This window comes from Gallinula chloropus (assembly GCF_964237585.1).
Source record: "Gallinula chloropus genome assembly, chromosome: 2".
Classification (NCBI taxonomy): Eukaryota; Metazoa; Chordata; class Aves; order Gruiformes; family Rallidae; genus Gallinula; species Gallinula chloropus.
Window position 1 is genome coordinate 82,896,505 of NC_140086.1, and position 15,487 is coordinate 82,911,991.

General features: G+C 36.0%; 1 protein-coding gene across 2 annotated transcripts in view; it reads right to left on the bottom strand.

The window, feature by feature from the left end:
* Positions 1-15,487, bottom strand: part of CDH12 (cadherin 12) — a gene marked incomplete at both ends in the record, with an annotated part of 159,268 nt that overhangs the window by 66,132 nt on the left and 77,649 nt on the right. The window contains 2 exons of one of the 2 annotated variants that reach the window (XM_084280127.1): positions 1,855-2,022; positions 7,601-7,720. In XM_084280127.1, the coding sequence (XP_084136253.1) occupies positions 1,855-2,022; positions 7,601-7,720 (288 nt within the window). The remainder of the gene's footprint in view (positions 1-1,854; positions 2,023-7,600; positions 7,721-15,487) is intronic. The other variant, XM_084280128.1, reaches the window with a different exon arrangement.

Consider the following 15,487-nt stretch of genomic DNA (forward strand, 5'->3'; position numbering starts at 1 on the left):
GGACAATACAAAGAACCATAAAATCTACTTTATCTATAAAACCATAATAAAGAAGAAAAAAAAAAAGAGTTTGAATAAATCTCTGGCTAACAAGATAATAATAATTGTCTTTTAAACACATCTGGAGGCAAAAGCCTGAAAGGAACTGTGTAAAGCCAAACCAAAATTGAGATATAGAAGAAGTGCGCAGAGAAGATAAGATTACAAGTGTAAAACTTAATATATTTTTTTCTTTGTGTTCAGTGTAGAATAGCTCGGGAACCTTTCTATCCTGGAAGCCTTCTTCATGGACCTTACAGAAGCAGCTGTGAAATAAACACACACAACGGTAACAAATTTGTATTGGCTTTTATAGGCCCGAGAGACTGAAGTATTAAATAAGTGAACTATTATGATGTGCAATATTTTTCTTCAAACCACCATGGTATAAGCAGGTTTGGAGGTGCTAATATAACACTGGTTTGTTTTGTTGTCTTTTTTCCATAGAGCTAATAATGGTGATGACTGACATGCACAGGCACAACATACGAGCAGGGATAATGAACTCATGGAGAGTATCTCATTCTGAAAAAACCCAACACAAAACCCCACAGTTTTTCTAAATAAAGGTTGTATTTTGCAGAGGTAACATGCAGGTATATAGGTAGGATGGATTCAAAATGAATGAGGGGAAGCTGCTTGTGCAATATATGATTAAACTGTGTGTGTCTCACTAACATAGGATGTTGTGTACTCTGAAATTTTACGTAAGTTTCAAAACAATGGGGCAACTTGATTTACGAAGAATCTGTTGAGGATGGTTAAATACAAAGACAACACCTGGGCTAAAAATCATTAGAAAATGAGGATATGTTTGGAGCACTGTTTGGCTTGTTGTCATGCATACCCGCTGGATGTCAGCATAACAGACAGAAGACAGGGCAAGATGGATCTTTGTCTTAACATAGTCAATCTTACATGCCCATAGAAATGCAATGTATTTTCATACTGAGGAAAAGAAAAATCATCTTTGTGAGAGAACACTGTGAAGTTTCAGGTGTGGTTTGGTATCTAGGGAGAATTTATAGTACATAGAGTGGGATTACAATTCATGTGTAAGAATAGAGACACAAAGTAAAAAGCTACCATGATCTCACTGCAAATTCACATGAATGTTCTAATATGAGTTTTCCTTACTAACAACTTTTAGTAGCAAATTGTTTTTGCATCGTTATCAAGGTTTATGCTTGATTAGTGTCTGCATTTGAAACATACAGGATATACAAAACATCAGTAAATTTAAGGAGACTAGTAAGTGACAATTCTGCTAATCATACACAGACTATAAAACTCTTTAAATTAGCATACTTCTGAAAATCCTCATTTAAGCTAATTGATATGAAATGTTACAAATTGTCAGTGGATGATCACTATTTTGAGGCTGTAAATGTTTTCAGAATGAGTATCATCTTCAGGGCTAAAACATGCAAAAAATCTGTTCCTGATTATCATAAGAACAATCTTTAGCATGAGCCAGTTTGCCTTTGGTACCTGGAAGTACTTTTTTGCCATTTAAAGGGGATCATTCAGTTTCCCTTGACAAAATAGTACTTCCTAAATAATTTTTAAATTGTAAATGAAATGAACTCAGGCTCAGGCTGGTCCTGTAGAAGATATTTCCTCTTAAACATTCAAAGGTGATACTTTCAAACTGAGTTTTATATTATTAAAGAAAAAATAAAACAGTATGCTTTAAAATTTTTCATCATATACTTTTTTTCTTCCTGGATCTCAATTCCTCATCTAAAGGATTTTTCATGTTAATACTTTCAGTCATGCTTATTTGAAAATTAGTGCATTTGGAAGACAACATACTCTTAGGAAATCTGGGTGGGTTGTCATTGACATCCGTGAGAGTAATGTTTACAGTGGTAGTACCAGCTAGTCCTCCCAACTGTCCTCCCATGTCCTTGGCTTGGATTAGAACTTGATATTGTTCTTTCACTTCTCTGTCCATATTTGGCAAAGCTGTTCTTATTACACCTATGAGAAGAAAGGGGAAAGAGGAAGAACAAGTAAGCAAAGGGCTGGCTGTAATTGTCTACCATTACATTTTAATACCAGATCTGTTGGATCAGGAGTAGAAGACATTCCTAAAGGGTGGATAATAAAGCAGTTCATACAGAAACATGAAAATCACTTGGGCTTTTCAAAGAGCGCTCATCAACTTATTCAACCATTGAAAATGACTGCTGTGGCTTTTCAATCAGGACATGAATGGCTGAAAGAGAATGGTGCAGGGTTGGAAATGATTTTTAAAGGTCCCTTCCAACCTAACACAGTCAATGATTCTATGATTTTCATTAGGGATGTGAATGGTGTGAATGACGTGAGCATAGGTTTGCCACATCAGGACCAAAAAATGCCACACTGCAGAGTAGTGCAAAGTAGGAAGAGGTGGCCATGCATTTGAGCCTACATCTCTAGTTGCTTCAAACCAGTTTTATGCCATCACAGTTAAGCTACTGTAGGCCAAAAAAAATAGAATACTGTACAAAAGGAGGTCTTTATTAGAAGACTCTCCTTTGCTTGAGAAAGTTTCCTTGATATAGCACAGAGCTGCAGTATAAACTTAAGGAGTTTCCTTAAATCAATGTAATTAAAGTTTTATGGTAAGATATTACTCAAATGACTCATAATCTTCACTGATTTTGGATAACTGACATCTCAGTGATTGTGGATAACTGAAATCTAAATAGGTATGCCATAATGTCCTTCTGATATGTTAAGAATGTATATGATAAAGGAAGACTTGTAGACAGAGAGGTATTGCTGATCATAGGATTAGCTGATGAGGTTGTAAAAAGCTATGAGATTTTTGGCACTGAAACCTTTCTCTTGAAAGCAAATGTAGATAAGAAAATTGATTTCTCTGTCAAATTTTTACAAGTGCATATTACATTGCAAAATGCTATATGATCACCAGCAGTTTTCAGAAAATGGCTAGGTGCAGATTCATTCAGGTAACAAGCACAATTGAAAAGTAAACCAATTGGAAGCCTGCTTCTCCTTTAAATTATTATTATTATAGAAAATATTATTTTCTAGTATTAAAATATTTGGGTTTAAAACCAGTCTTTTTCCCCTTGGTGTTATAATAGGTCTGGAATGATAAGAAACAAACTTTAAGGGCCATTCTTATCTTTATAGCAACTAGCCACTGCTGTGTTAACAAGTAAGAATAGGAACTATTAGCTTATAGTACTTGTTCAGAGTCTAGAAATAACTTTGACCTAAATCTGCTATTTCTGGAACCTATTAAAAAGTCCCGTTGAATAGAATTGTATAGCAATTTCCTTTCTCTCCACTTGCACCACTGATGATGATAACGACAACATTAATAATAACTACTATTTTCTACCTCAGCATGGCATATACTGTACTGCATAGATCTGGAACATGCATAGAAAATACTTATGAACATTTATATATTGCAACTATATCCTCTTCAGGTTTTGAAAACATTGTGCTGATTGATGTTTTGTTTATTCCAGACAAAAATCCTGAATTTTCAAACTAAAATTTATTCACATTCACGTGATATTAATAAAAAAATATTTTTGGAAATAAACCTAACATTACTAGATCTCCTAATTGACTTTTGTCATTCTAGAAACTATGTACCACAGTATCTTACAGTATCATTGTTATTCTCATTCAAAAGAGAAAAGAAAATTGAGGATGTCCCATGCAATACTAGGAAAACAGCAGTAAGGAGAAAAAAAACCTTAAAATGCACAGATAAGTCATGAGCAGGACATGCAGTTCCTCTGATTTTTATCCCTGGTTTAGGCGCAACTGACTGGCTTTCTCAGTTAGAAATATTCCAGGTGGTCTACAGAAAATGAAAAATTGGCTATCACTCTAGTAGTAAAGTTCCCCGTCACCCGCTGTTTATTCCTGCCTGGAAGAATAGGGGCATTCTATATATTTTTATGTATAAATCCCTCTGTGTCCAGTAAAAAAAAAAAAAAAAAAAAAAAAAAAAAAAAAAAAAAAAAAAAAAAATCAATGAGAGTAATTTTCATGACTAGCAGGTCATAGGCAATTTCCCCTTTTCTATCTAATCTATTTCAAAACAAACAAACAAAAAAACCCAACCCTGAAAAATACCTTTTCTACCAAAACCAGCAGTTCATATGGACAGGGAAAAGGTGTTTTAAAGTTATCCATCCAGTAAAATACAAAAATAAAATGGAGGTTAAAAAAAAAACCACCATGAAAAGGAAAGCACTACAGATTTTTGGTGTTCCAGCTTCAGCTTCACAAAGAATATCCAAACTTTAAATCAAAGGCTTATTATAATGTAGAGGCATTATGTGCATATAACGGGGGTTTTGAGTGGTTTTCAGTTGTTCTACTTTAAGTTTTTACAATAGAGATTGTTCTGCTCCAGAACTGAATAATTTTGATTGTTTTTTCCTTTGCAAATGTCATCAATATCAATGAAAGTATGGTCTCAATGAGGTTGCTGAAAATTGAAAATACTGTGTATGGGACCTGGGCCAGAAGGTATACTCTGCAAAGTTATTGAGCCATAATTCAACAGGAGATGATCCACTTAAGTGGAAGAGAAAATCCAGGTTCTGTGAAAAAACCTTCTGAGTAAATATAAACATCAATACTCCTGCTGACACCAATGTGGATTTCAAGAATATAAATGATGTCAGAATATGGACTAGAGTAGTGTGTCTATGAAAAAATTGGAGACATTTAGCCATAAAAAAGAATATTTACCTCACGAACACATTAAAAAAATGGGTGGAAAAACATTTGTTAAGAGGATGTTTTAGTACCAGAACAGAACATACAGAGGAAAGATAAGGGAGGTTATCTGTCTTAAGAGAAGTACTCTATGTTAAGGAAAACTCACATTAACATCAGAAGAGCACTTTCATAGCACCAAAAATAACCCCCATGTTTAAGATTTGAGGCCTTGTGTCAGTCCAACAGCTCTCTCCAGCAGGGACTGTAATGCATTTAACCTTCCTGCAAGAGCAACAAAAGCTAACTCTCCCACTTTCACATAGTCTGCTTACCTCCAGCAAAGCACCACAAAAAATTAGGAGATCAATAAAGAAGATGAGTAAAGGGGCAGTTGTGACATTCAGATCCATAAAGGTTAAACACTATTTAAGTGTACTAGATTCATATCATAGTAAATGTTTATCACCTATCAGGAATGATTTGAGAAAGGAGTATGTGTAAAGTCATGTGTGTGCAAAACAATCTTTATTCCACATCATATAAAGATATGGGCAATGGTTTCACCAGTACTGCTTTGCGATGAGATCCTGAGGTAGTAATAGAAATTTCCACAAACATATCAGCTTCTGTATGGTAGAAGCTAGAAAGTGAACAATGTTTGGAAAGCAATAAAGAACAAAACTGTTATAATTAAACCATTTTGCATATTCACACAAGCTGCCTTCTTGAATACTGTGTGCAGTTTCTCATACCAAGAAGAAGGAGAAGGATTATCTGTGTTATGGAATCTCTTGTTTAAAGAAGTCTTCAATCTAGAAAAGAGGTAATAGGGGAACAACAGAGGTCTATAAGGTAATGTGGAACTGATAAACGGGATTATCTCTTCATGGTCTTGTGCACTGTAAGTGTGAGTTATGAAATAAGAGTTGTCATGCTTCAAAGAAGGAAGAAGAACTGGTTCTTCACCCAAAAAAACTTCTGCTGTGGGATTTCTAGACACTGTGTGCACGGATACTGTGATCCAGTCAACTTTACTGGGAACTGAAATATTTGGGGAGCAGAAACATTTTCAGAGTTTTAATTACATGGATAATACTAATCACTCAGGGACTTCGTAAGAACAAGTTCTTGAAGACCAGAAGAATGTTCAGGGGGTGTATCACTAAACCTTCTTTTATGCTTCTCTAGAGCTGAGCAAACCCTTTCCTGTCAAAAACACCCAAGTTATGAGTGGCAAAACTCTGCAATGAAAAACTGCTGTATCACCTCCTCAATTATAAAATAAAGAATGTGAAATGCTGGAAGACCTGTGGAACTGCCCCAAACTTCTGAAATTTAGAGAAAATCATTATGCAGCATCCTGAGAATGGTTATTCACATACTGTTTACAGTCATTGTTAGACCCACAGGAAACGCTCATATTGCAACCATTCTAACGTAAGACAGGTTACGGCACATTGTTGTTGCTCATAAAAGCCTTTATCTATATGCTTTTTTTTTCCTGATGTAGGATTCCAAGCTGAACTTGGGCTGTTTAATGAATCTTCCCTTACAGCTGTGTAAAATTTTTAAGCACACACACCCACCAAGGTCTACCTGAGTAACTCATTAAAGATATTGATAGACAGATGTGCTAACACTGGACCTGTACGATGTTACAGGGCTTGTAGGGTGCAGGCCATCACCTATGGTCTACTCACTACTCACTAATGAGGAATAGATGAGAGCATATGACAAAGCAATTTGAAGTGCCACAGGAAAATACGTTCTTATTCAAGTACTAATAACTATTATTTTTTTCCTTGGGAAATTTGCACTAGAACACAAATTGTGGCTTCAGTAAAGGTTTTTCTTGCCATTGAATTCCTCCTCATTCTTCACAATTTAAAAAAAATTAAAAAATAAATATATAAAAGTAATAAAGGTGTAACAGTAAACACTTTTCTTTCCCCGAGACACCTTGAAAAGTAAAGTTGTTCACTGCAAATTGCAATACAATCTCCTGTTAAACAGAGCATGTGACAAAGGATACCCAAACTGTCGATTGATCAGGGATAAAGGCTCATTAACACACAATCTGACATTCAAATAAAGCTGCACTGGAAGGAGAAACTATTTGCTGAAAGGGGCATATGGCCAACACTCCCTGTAACACATTTAGGATGGCACAATGCATGGCATTCACCATGTAGGTTATTGGCTCCTTAAATTAATTACTAAATATAGAAACAAGAATGACATTTAGAAATATAGGACAAGATACCTAATTAACATGTCTACCAACCTCCCAGATACTTCAGTCTCCTTCATCATATTATCCTTTTCTGCTCACACTTCCAGTAACACTCACATATACTATGCCCCAGGAAAAAAGGAGGGCAGGAGATGATTAGCTGTTCCACAGTCTCAAATTAGCTCTATATAGCAAAACAATCATTGCCAGAGAATTCATGACTGTAAGCTCAACAAGTAAAAATGTTGACAATAAAAGAATCTAGACCCAAGATACAAACCTGAATCATTAGAAAAGATAAAATAAAATAAAATAAATGGATGTAGCAGATAAAGCTTTAGCTATAGAGAAATGATAAAGTTGCAGAAAAAAAAAAGAATTGTTCAATGTATACATATCTTATATATGTCAGGACACACGTTGGAGGCACATGTTTCTTTTGTTTCAACAACAGAATATAGTTCATAGAAAAGCTAGACAATACTCAGAATGGAATCATGTGCAAAGTTACTTTATTGGCTTTTGGCCATATCAGCCCATTCCATATTTATTCATAAATACTGTCCACATGTATCAAAATACAAAGTTTAACTCTTCCACTGTTGCTAATGAACTACTTACCTGTCTTTGGATCAATGGAGAAATATGGTTGCCCCTGAAGAATGCTGTAAACCACTCTAGCACTGTTTCCATAGGTGGGATCATCAGCATCTGTTGCCTTTACTTGAAGCACATATGCACCTGCAAAGAAACACAGTTGATCACATTAAGCAGCGATCACAGGTATTTCAGACATAATAGCCCTGTATCTAGTGGATTCTGTTGCAAGTCTTGTTCCATGGGAAAAAAGTGGAGAATAAGAGAGTCAATTCTTCAGCTGCATACTAGTAACCATCTAGGCAACAGCTGAGGCATAGTGGGAAGGGGAAGCAGCCATCCATCAGAAGATATTTGTAAAGAGATTTTGATGCATGTTTTAATTAGAAAAGCTTTTTATCCAACACATACAGAACTGGGGCCTGAAGAAGCACAATACTAGATTTTGAAACAGGGGTATGGCCCGCATACTTGTGAAAAGGATGACAATAGTGGAAGTAAAATAATCAACTTGGCTTTAAAGTGAGTTCTTGGTCAAGTTACTCCTGAACCTGCCAGTGAACCAGTCTATAAATACCTTAATAAACCTTAATAAGACCTGCAGTCTTTTAATGGTGGAATTCACATCCCCATTATAGAATGAAATTAGGTGTTTCGTTCAGCCAGTTGTCTTCAAAATCCAGACTTGACTCTTCCTCCCTTTCCACTACAGCTCAGTAGGAAACACAAGTACCATGAAGGAAGAATGTCCCTTTGCTATTCTATTTTCAGCCATGGTTATAGACCAAACCTAGTGCACTGTATTCTAACTTAAAGAGGACCCATGCCATGGAGCAAAAGAAATGCCCATGAAGACAGAAAACATCATATGACATTTTTTCAGGAATATTTGTGGAATACAGCAAGTGCTTCAAACCTGCTGCTTTTCCGTAATGAATATTGGTAAGGTTCAAAGTATATTCACAATCTAAAATTAACCCTAATGGACTTGTCAAAGTTTATTTCTTAGAGTGCCTCAGTGAGAGATGCCCCACGTGAAAGGATCTATGAGTTAGACAAGAAAGTAACTCAGCAATGCTTGGAGGACTTACTTTTTTTATTTTTTCAGTCTTTTCCCCCACCCTATCATCTCTCCATCCAGATTAATACTGATGCAGAGGGGTTTGTAATTAACATTATAAAAATATTTGCTGCTTTATGGTGGTGGTTTGACTTGATGATCCCTTCCAACCAAGACAATTCTATGATTCTAGGATTCTATCCTCTGAAGAAGACACAGAAATATAAGTGCTATTTGACTAACAATCACTTTTTCAAGTCAATGGGCTGATCATGCTTTTAAGCTGAGGGCAAATTTCATTCAAATTAAGTTCTAAAACAAAGAAAAGATTAGCAATGAATACATGAGTGAACTAAAAGCCTGAAATTACTCTCTTGATTTTCGGATGTAAAGGGTGAGGAATGATCCAAGTTAGAGAAGACCAAAGTCCAGGTTCAGTATAACAGCTGGGGAAGCAGTGCCTACTCAAATAGCTGTGCTTTTCTTTACCGCACCCCACTTGCACATTGAGAACAACATCTAAGTCTATATGCCACCTCTTTTGAAAAAAAAAAAAAAATCTTAAACCTAATATTGTACTGATCTTGTGATTTGAAATCAATATTAACTCATACACTAAAGCTGCAATAGACAAAAAAATCCTAAACATGATTTGATTTTTAAAAAATTATTTAAAAAGAAAGCATTGTGCCTCTTCTTAGACAGCAGTGCTTATTTTCTATCCATTTCAGTTACAATTCTGCACCCATACTTATCACTATCAGGGCTTTTCTTTCAATCCTTAGAGGCTTACTTCAGGAAAATATAATTATAGTGTTCTTTGAAGAGGACTGTTAAAGCTGCCACGATTTGCTATGCTAGGTCAATATTCAGAAAGCTGATCAGAAAGTACTGATAAAATTTGTGGAAAAAATGCTGCAGTCCTTTTCATATGGAAAACATATATACTTTCAGAAGTCTTTACCTTTGTTTGAATAGCACTATTTATTGATTTATTTGTAGAATTGCAGATAAAATACCAACTGACTTATTTACTATTTTACTCTACCAAATCAATACCTAGATTAAATCTGTTTTAGACTACTAATGGTTAAATGGCAGTCCACTGTTGTTGTTATGAAAGAGACCAGGAAGGAAAGATTATCAGTATCTAATAGATAAAAACCTATTTATATTTTATCTCATTATGCCTACTGTTTTATGCACATGGTCAGGTATTTAAGCTTTATTCAGATCTGCAATAAAAAATAACCCACAGCTAAAAGCCATATTCAATGAGTAAGGTACCTTATGATGACAGTGAATTAGTGGAATTCACCAATTTATTTCCTCCAGGTGACATAAAACAGAAAAAAACCCAACCCTAAATACAACAATTATAATTTATTTTGATAGTTTCTTACATAGCATCCTTGTCACTAAAATGCAGACTTGGATTTGACAGATTGACCTCGTGGCGGATAAGGAAGTGGCTAGATGGTTGCCTCAATCTGTTGTGGTCAATGGCTCAATCTGGGTGGAGACTGGTGATGACTGGTCTCCTTCAGGGATTTATATTAGACCAGCATTATTTAAGGTCTTTGTCAAGGTCATGAATATTGGCAACCTCAGCTACTTTGCAGATGACATCAAGCTCAGTGGTGTGATTGATACCCTACCAGAGGGACCTTGAGAGGCTTGAGAGGTGGGACCATGAGAACTTCATGAAGTTTAACAGGGTGAAATGCAAAGTCCTGCACATGGGTCAGAGCAATCCCAGACATCAATGCAGGCTTGGATTGATGAAATACTATGTATAAGCTGTCAATATGTGTTTGCAGTCCAGAAAGCCAACTGTATCCTGGACTGCACTGAAAGAACCGTGTCCTTCAACCTGATGTTCCAACAGATTTTGGTAAGAAATGCTCAATTAAAGATATTCAAGCAGCCTTACTTTTTCCTGTTACACTCGCAGAATCACACATACAGAATTATAGGGGTTGGAAATGACCTCAAAAGATTATGTAGTCCAGCCTCCCAGTGATGCAAGTATTCACATATATTTAAGATGCTGGCATGTGAAGTACAGAATGTGTAAGTGGGGGGATTTTTATTAAGCAAAATTGGTAATTTCATAAATACATACAGTGCCTCAGAAGAACTGAAACAACATATACAACAGTAAATTTGTTTATCTGGCTTTGTATATTCAAACTAAAGCTACTGTGGCTGAGAATGATTTTTGGGGAATTATCTCCTATTTCATAATTTGTTTCCTAAACTCTAAACCAGCATCTTAAAACCAAGTCATACTCTTTTTGCAGAGCAGTGACTGGCCCCCCTTCTTTACAAAACCATTATGACCAGTAAGTCAGGCTGGCTCGGGTTATGTCACCAGCAGTACCTTCCTCCAAAACAGAGGCAATTTACCAAGACAAAGATTTGCTGAAAGACTGTGATCTGGAATGAGTGCTTTCATGGCAATACTTATGGTGGAGTTCATGTTGCCCATAATTAGACTTCTAGCACACAGGCATCTAAGCTCATGACAGGCACCTGCAGCTTGCTTTGCAGCCAGGGCCTGGGGACAGGGAGCCTGGCAGCACTAGTCTGCATGTACCAGTGATGCACACATAGGAATGTGAAACACCACAGCTGAATTCAGATCTAAGTTCTCATGCAAAAAAGTGACACTACAAGGTGAAGGAAGCAGCCATCAGCCATCAGCCTTCCTGAAAACTCTAATGTCGACCTAGGTGCCTGGTGATTTCTGCACAGATCAACTATTCTTTATTTAAAAATATTGGTTTACATATTCACAGGTAGATGCTCCAGGTAATTCAACCTTATTACACAAAAGAAAGAAAAAATGTTGATTTATAAACTAAGCTTTATTGAGGCAGACACTTGAAGTCATATTTCAGCCTGATAAATAGCAGGCACCAAATATAAAAAATAATCCATTTCATGCAGTAATAGCAGTTTCAACTGTATTAATTCATGTGTCAGATCTTTTACAACAAACAGATAATATGTAAATCTTTTATTTTTATGAGAGATCAGACATGTTTTGTTAATGTGCTTCCAGTCATTTACTAACTTAAATATACACCTAATGTTCTGGCTGAAGGGCTTCTCCTTTAACAGTCCTAAACTGGTTTTCTGAAATTGGTTTCTCATCCTTTCAGTATTATCAAGCTTTATCTATTGTACGTAACAAGCTTTCTATTTTATTGCAAAGTATAAAACCAATATACTTTTAAAAGTAGACTCTAAAATCTAATTATGTTTTTTTTTCCAGGAGATAATAGAGGGTGCTACAGCTGTAAATCTTTAATGCACAAAGGTAGTGATGAAGGATCACATTTACTACAGCTCATGATATTTTAATTAAAATATATACTTACATTACTATGCGGAGTAATCAAATGAACAAAAAATACACTATTTTTTGTTGTTTGGAAATATACAACAACAATTCAAATACTTATATTTTTAATTTTTTATGTGCAATCAACAAATATTTGATGTAAGGCATCATAAACTGAAGAATAATGAAATGATGTGCTTAAGTAGTTATTTATGCTTTAGAAAGAAAAGAAAGATAATGCTAAACCATTCACATGGCTCAACGAAATGGTGTAGAATTTTAATGAAGATTATATTTTCTTTAAGAAAATACAGTAACTCCAAGGACTAACATACTGTAGATAGTTGTTTTAATCACAGCAAGCATACAGGCCTGAATTTTACTCTGGCTGAAGTCCAAAGGCTATCCGGCAGTTACTGCAAATAGAATGGGGCTCAAGATCTCTAACTTGTTGGCCAAACCCACTAAAATAGCACTAAAAAATCTCATAGTTTATATTAGAGTGACTGGAAGGAACTGTAGGAAGCCTGGATTTATACCATAATGAGAATGTTTATGAAATAAGGATTTGACATCTAGACTTATTGCCATTTTTTCCTGACAGTTTTTCATTAGTAAAAATGCTATTTTGCCAAAATCAATAGTTTCTGAAAGAAGAGCCATATTGATTAAATCTCTTCTTATCCAAAGAATACTAGAAAGAAATTTCAAAATTCTCTAATGCACCCAGTTTTATATTTTTCAAATTGTTTCAGAATGACCAGTCAAAATGTGTTACAAAATATTAATCTCAAATTCAGACTATGCCTGATTTTAAACCAGAACATTTGATTTTATTTTTGCCCCTGATTTTTCCTTATTGAGGACTAAAATATTGAAATTTTGTCCTCTTTCAACCTGGAAATAAGTTTTACCATCACAAAAGTGTAGGCAGCGTATTTTGCTGTCTGTGGAGCTATCATTAGCTTTCAAAAAAAAAAAAAACAAACAAAACCAGCAGGAAATCTTTATTTAGTTTGTTGAACGGAAGGGCATGACCAAGAATTCGCAAAATTCAACTGCTGCTAGATAAATTGGGTATTTCATTGTAGAGAAAAATGGTAGCATTCGAGGCTTGGAGAATAAGATAACAAAGTCATTTAGACAGGATTCTTGCAAAAACATCTGCAAACTAGAGGGTTGCTCAGACCCTTGTCCAGCCAAATTTTGAGTATCTCTAATGACAGATATACCAAATCTTTGGATGTTCCTATAGAATCCTGCCAAGCAGATTCCTGAACAAGCTCCAGTCTCCTCTTTCGAAGACCAGGGGTGTGATTTTAACATTTGTCTTATTCACTTTTTTTGCCCTGTCTTTTGTTAGTAGGAAACGAGTATGAGACATTGTATTGGAATTTTCATAGACTTCACCTTTTGCAACGAATTATCAAAGGAGTTGCATCTACTCATGATGAGCAAAAATCAAACAACAGAACTTCGGCCATAAGCTTTCTATGTATTTTTTCCCCTGTTTTCCTTGTAGATTAGAAAAGCTGTCACCATCCTGCTGCACCACCTCTCCCCTACCACATGTATGATCTGATGCTTTTGTCACGCTGCTGGGAGTTGTTGGTGCCTACTACTTTTGAAAGAAATCAGGTGATTGTGCAAATAGGTTTTTATATGGGCAGGAAGAAGGAGGGGGATAACTGCTGGCATAGAAACTCACTACTTTGCACAATATTCTTCCCAAACAATTCCAAGAACCTTGGCGACCCGAACAACATCCATCCTCTTTTCAGAGTTCAAGTAAAAACGTAATCAACGCCTACCTTTCTTGTGGTTTCTGTTTTTTAGTGGGGTGGTGGGAGGGCAGTGTGGGGTGTGAAAGGAAAAGTGGGAAAATTCATTTATGACTCAGTGCAGCCCTATGTTACAATTCAGACCAGGAGATCTCCCATCTCCATAAATATTCGACTGACCTGCCACTAGCAGTTTTAGCAAAGCTCCAGTACCGGGAGAACATGCACATCTGTAAAGAGAGATGCTGACATTGCCCTTTTGGGGCTTATCTTTTATAGAAGAAATTACCAATAATGTGTTTTGAAGATATACTCCTGAAGCTGACTCCCACAAAAGTAATGTGAGGAAAGAGTATTTTACTTGGGAAAGCCAGTTTACAGTTTATATATTCATGGCTGTGCAGCTTTGATAATAACACAAACTTGCTGGCTCCATCAATATCTTGGATACTAGACACAATCAGGGAAGCACACTTTTCTCCTGTTTTGCATTCCAGACATCACACCGAACATACATATATTTTTCTCTCAGCTGTCAGAAGCAGCCACGTCCACAAGAGCAGTACTGCCTTTCCCTGTTGTAACTGATGGAGAACGGAAGCGTTTTGCTGCTGCTTTCCCTGTGCTGGTGGCTAAAAGCAGCTGCCACAAGCCTTGGCATTTAGTGCATAATCAAACCTATTTCTAATATCTTTAGAAGAATAGTTGATTCACAGTGCTGGCAATCCAGGGAGTATAGAAGCTGGCTTTGTTAACTGGAATACGTAAGTGTTTTAAGTGTTGAGGTTTCTCTCCTGTCAGATCGGAAGACAAGGCATTGTGAAGGAGAATCCTTATGCCATATTCCTTGTGCCATAAATGCTTTATAAAGTAGAACGGAGGTCTTAGGAGGAGTCAGCATATTTTTTCTTGCTCACAATGTTTCTGTCTCTTGAAGTCTTTCTTGCAAATTAATTAATAGGTCCCTTTCTCCTGACTAACCCTGTCTCCCTCATGGATGATGAGGGTAAACACAGGAAACCTACAGCTGGAGGGTTTTTTTCAGATAATTATTTAGCTTGGAAATTAGCAAAGCAATTATTTTCTTTTCCAATTTTTTTCCCTACCTTCATCTGTTGGGGTCAGCCAGAGTTAAGCCACTAAGGGCACACAATCTGGCTAAGCTAATAACGACTCTTTTAGCATTTAATATTTATTTAATTTATTTAATTTTATTAATTTAGGCTATTTATTTATTTATAAAGGCATCCAGCTGCTTACACAGTCCCAAAACTGTAATAATGTTTACAGAGTTTTAACTTGTGAAGAAAGCAAGGAGCTTGAAATAGCAGCTAATCGTCTATACCAAATGCGCACGAAAAGGAGTAGACTGGTAAAGTAACTGCTGGAAATAATGCACAAGGAGAACAGCACAGGAACCAACTGGCAAATGCAATATCCATCTTTTTGAGAAATACACCTCTGGAGAGTGATTTTCCCTTTCTATTTTCAAGTCTGAGGACTGTTCTCTTCTTACAAATATGACAGAAGTTACTCTCACATATATGAAATTTGGGAAATAAAAAAAATTATCTTGGACTTTTGCTTTTATCACCTTGACAGCTTGATAAATTTTTAAGCCAGGACTTAACAGAGACTTAATTTTGCCGGTATACCCATCATGACTGGGATGTGGGTGAGAAAAATAGCCAGTACACTTTCTAACCACGATAGCGATGCTG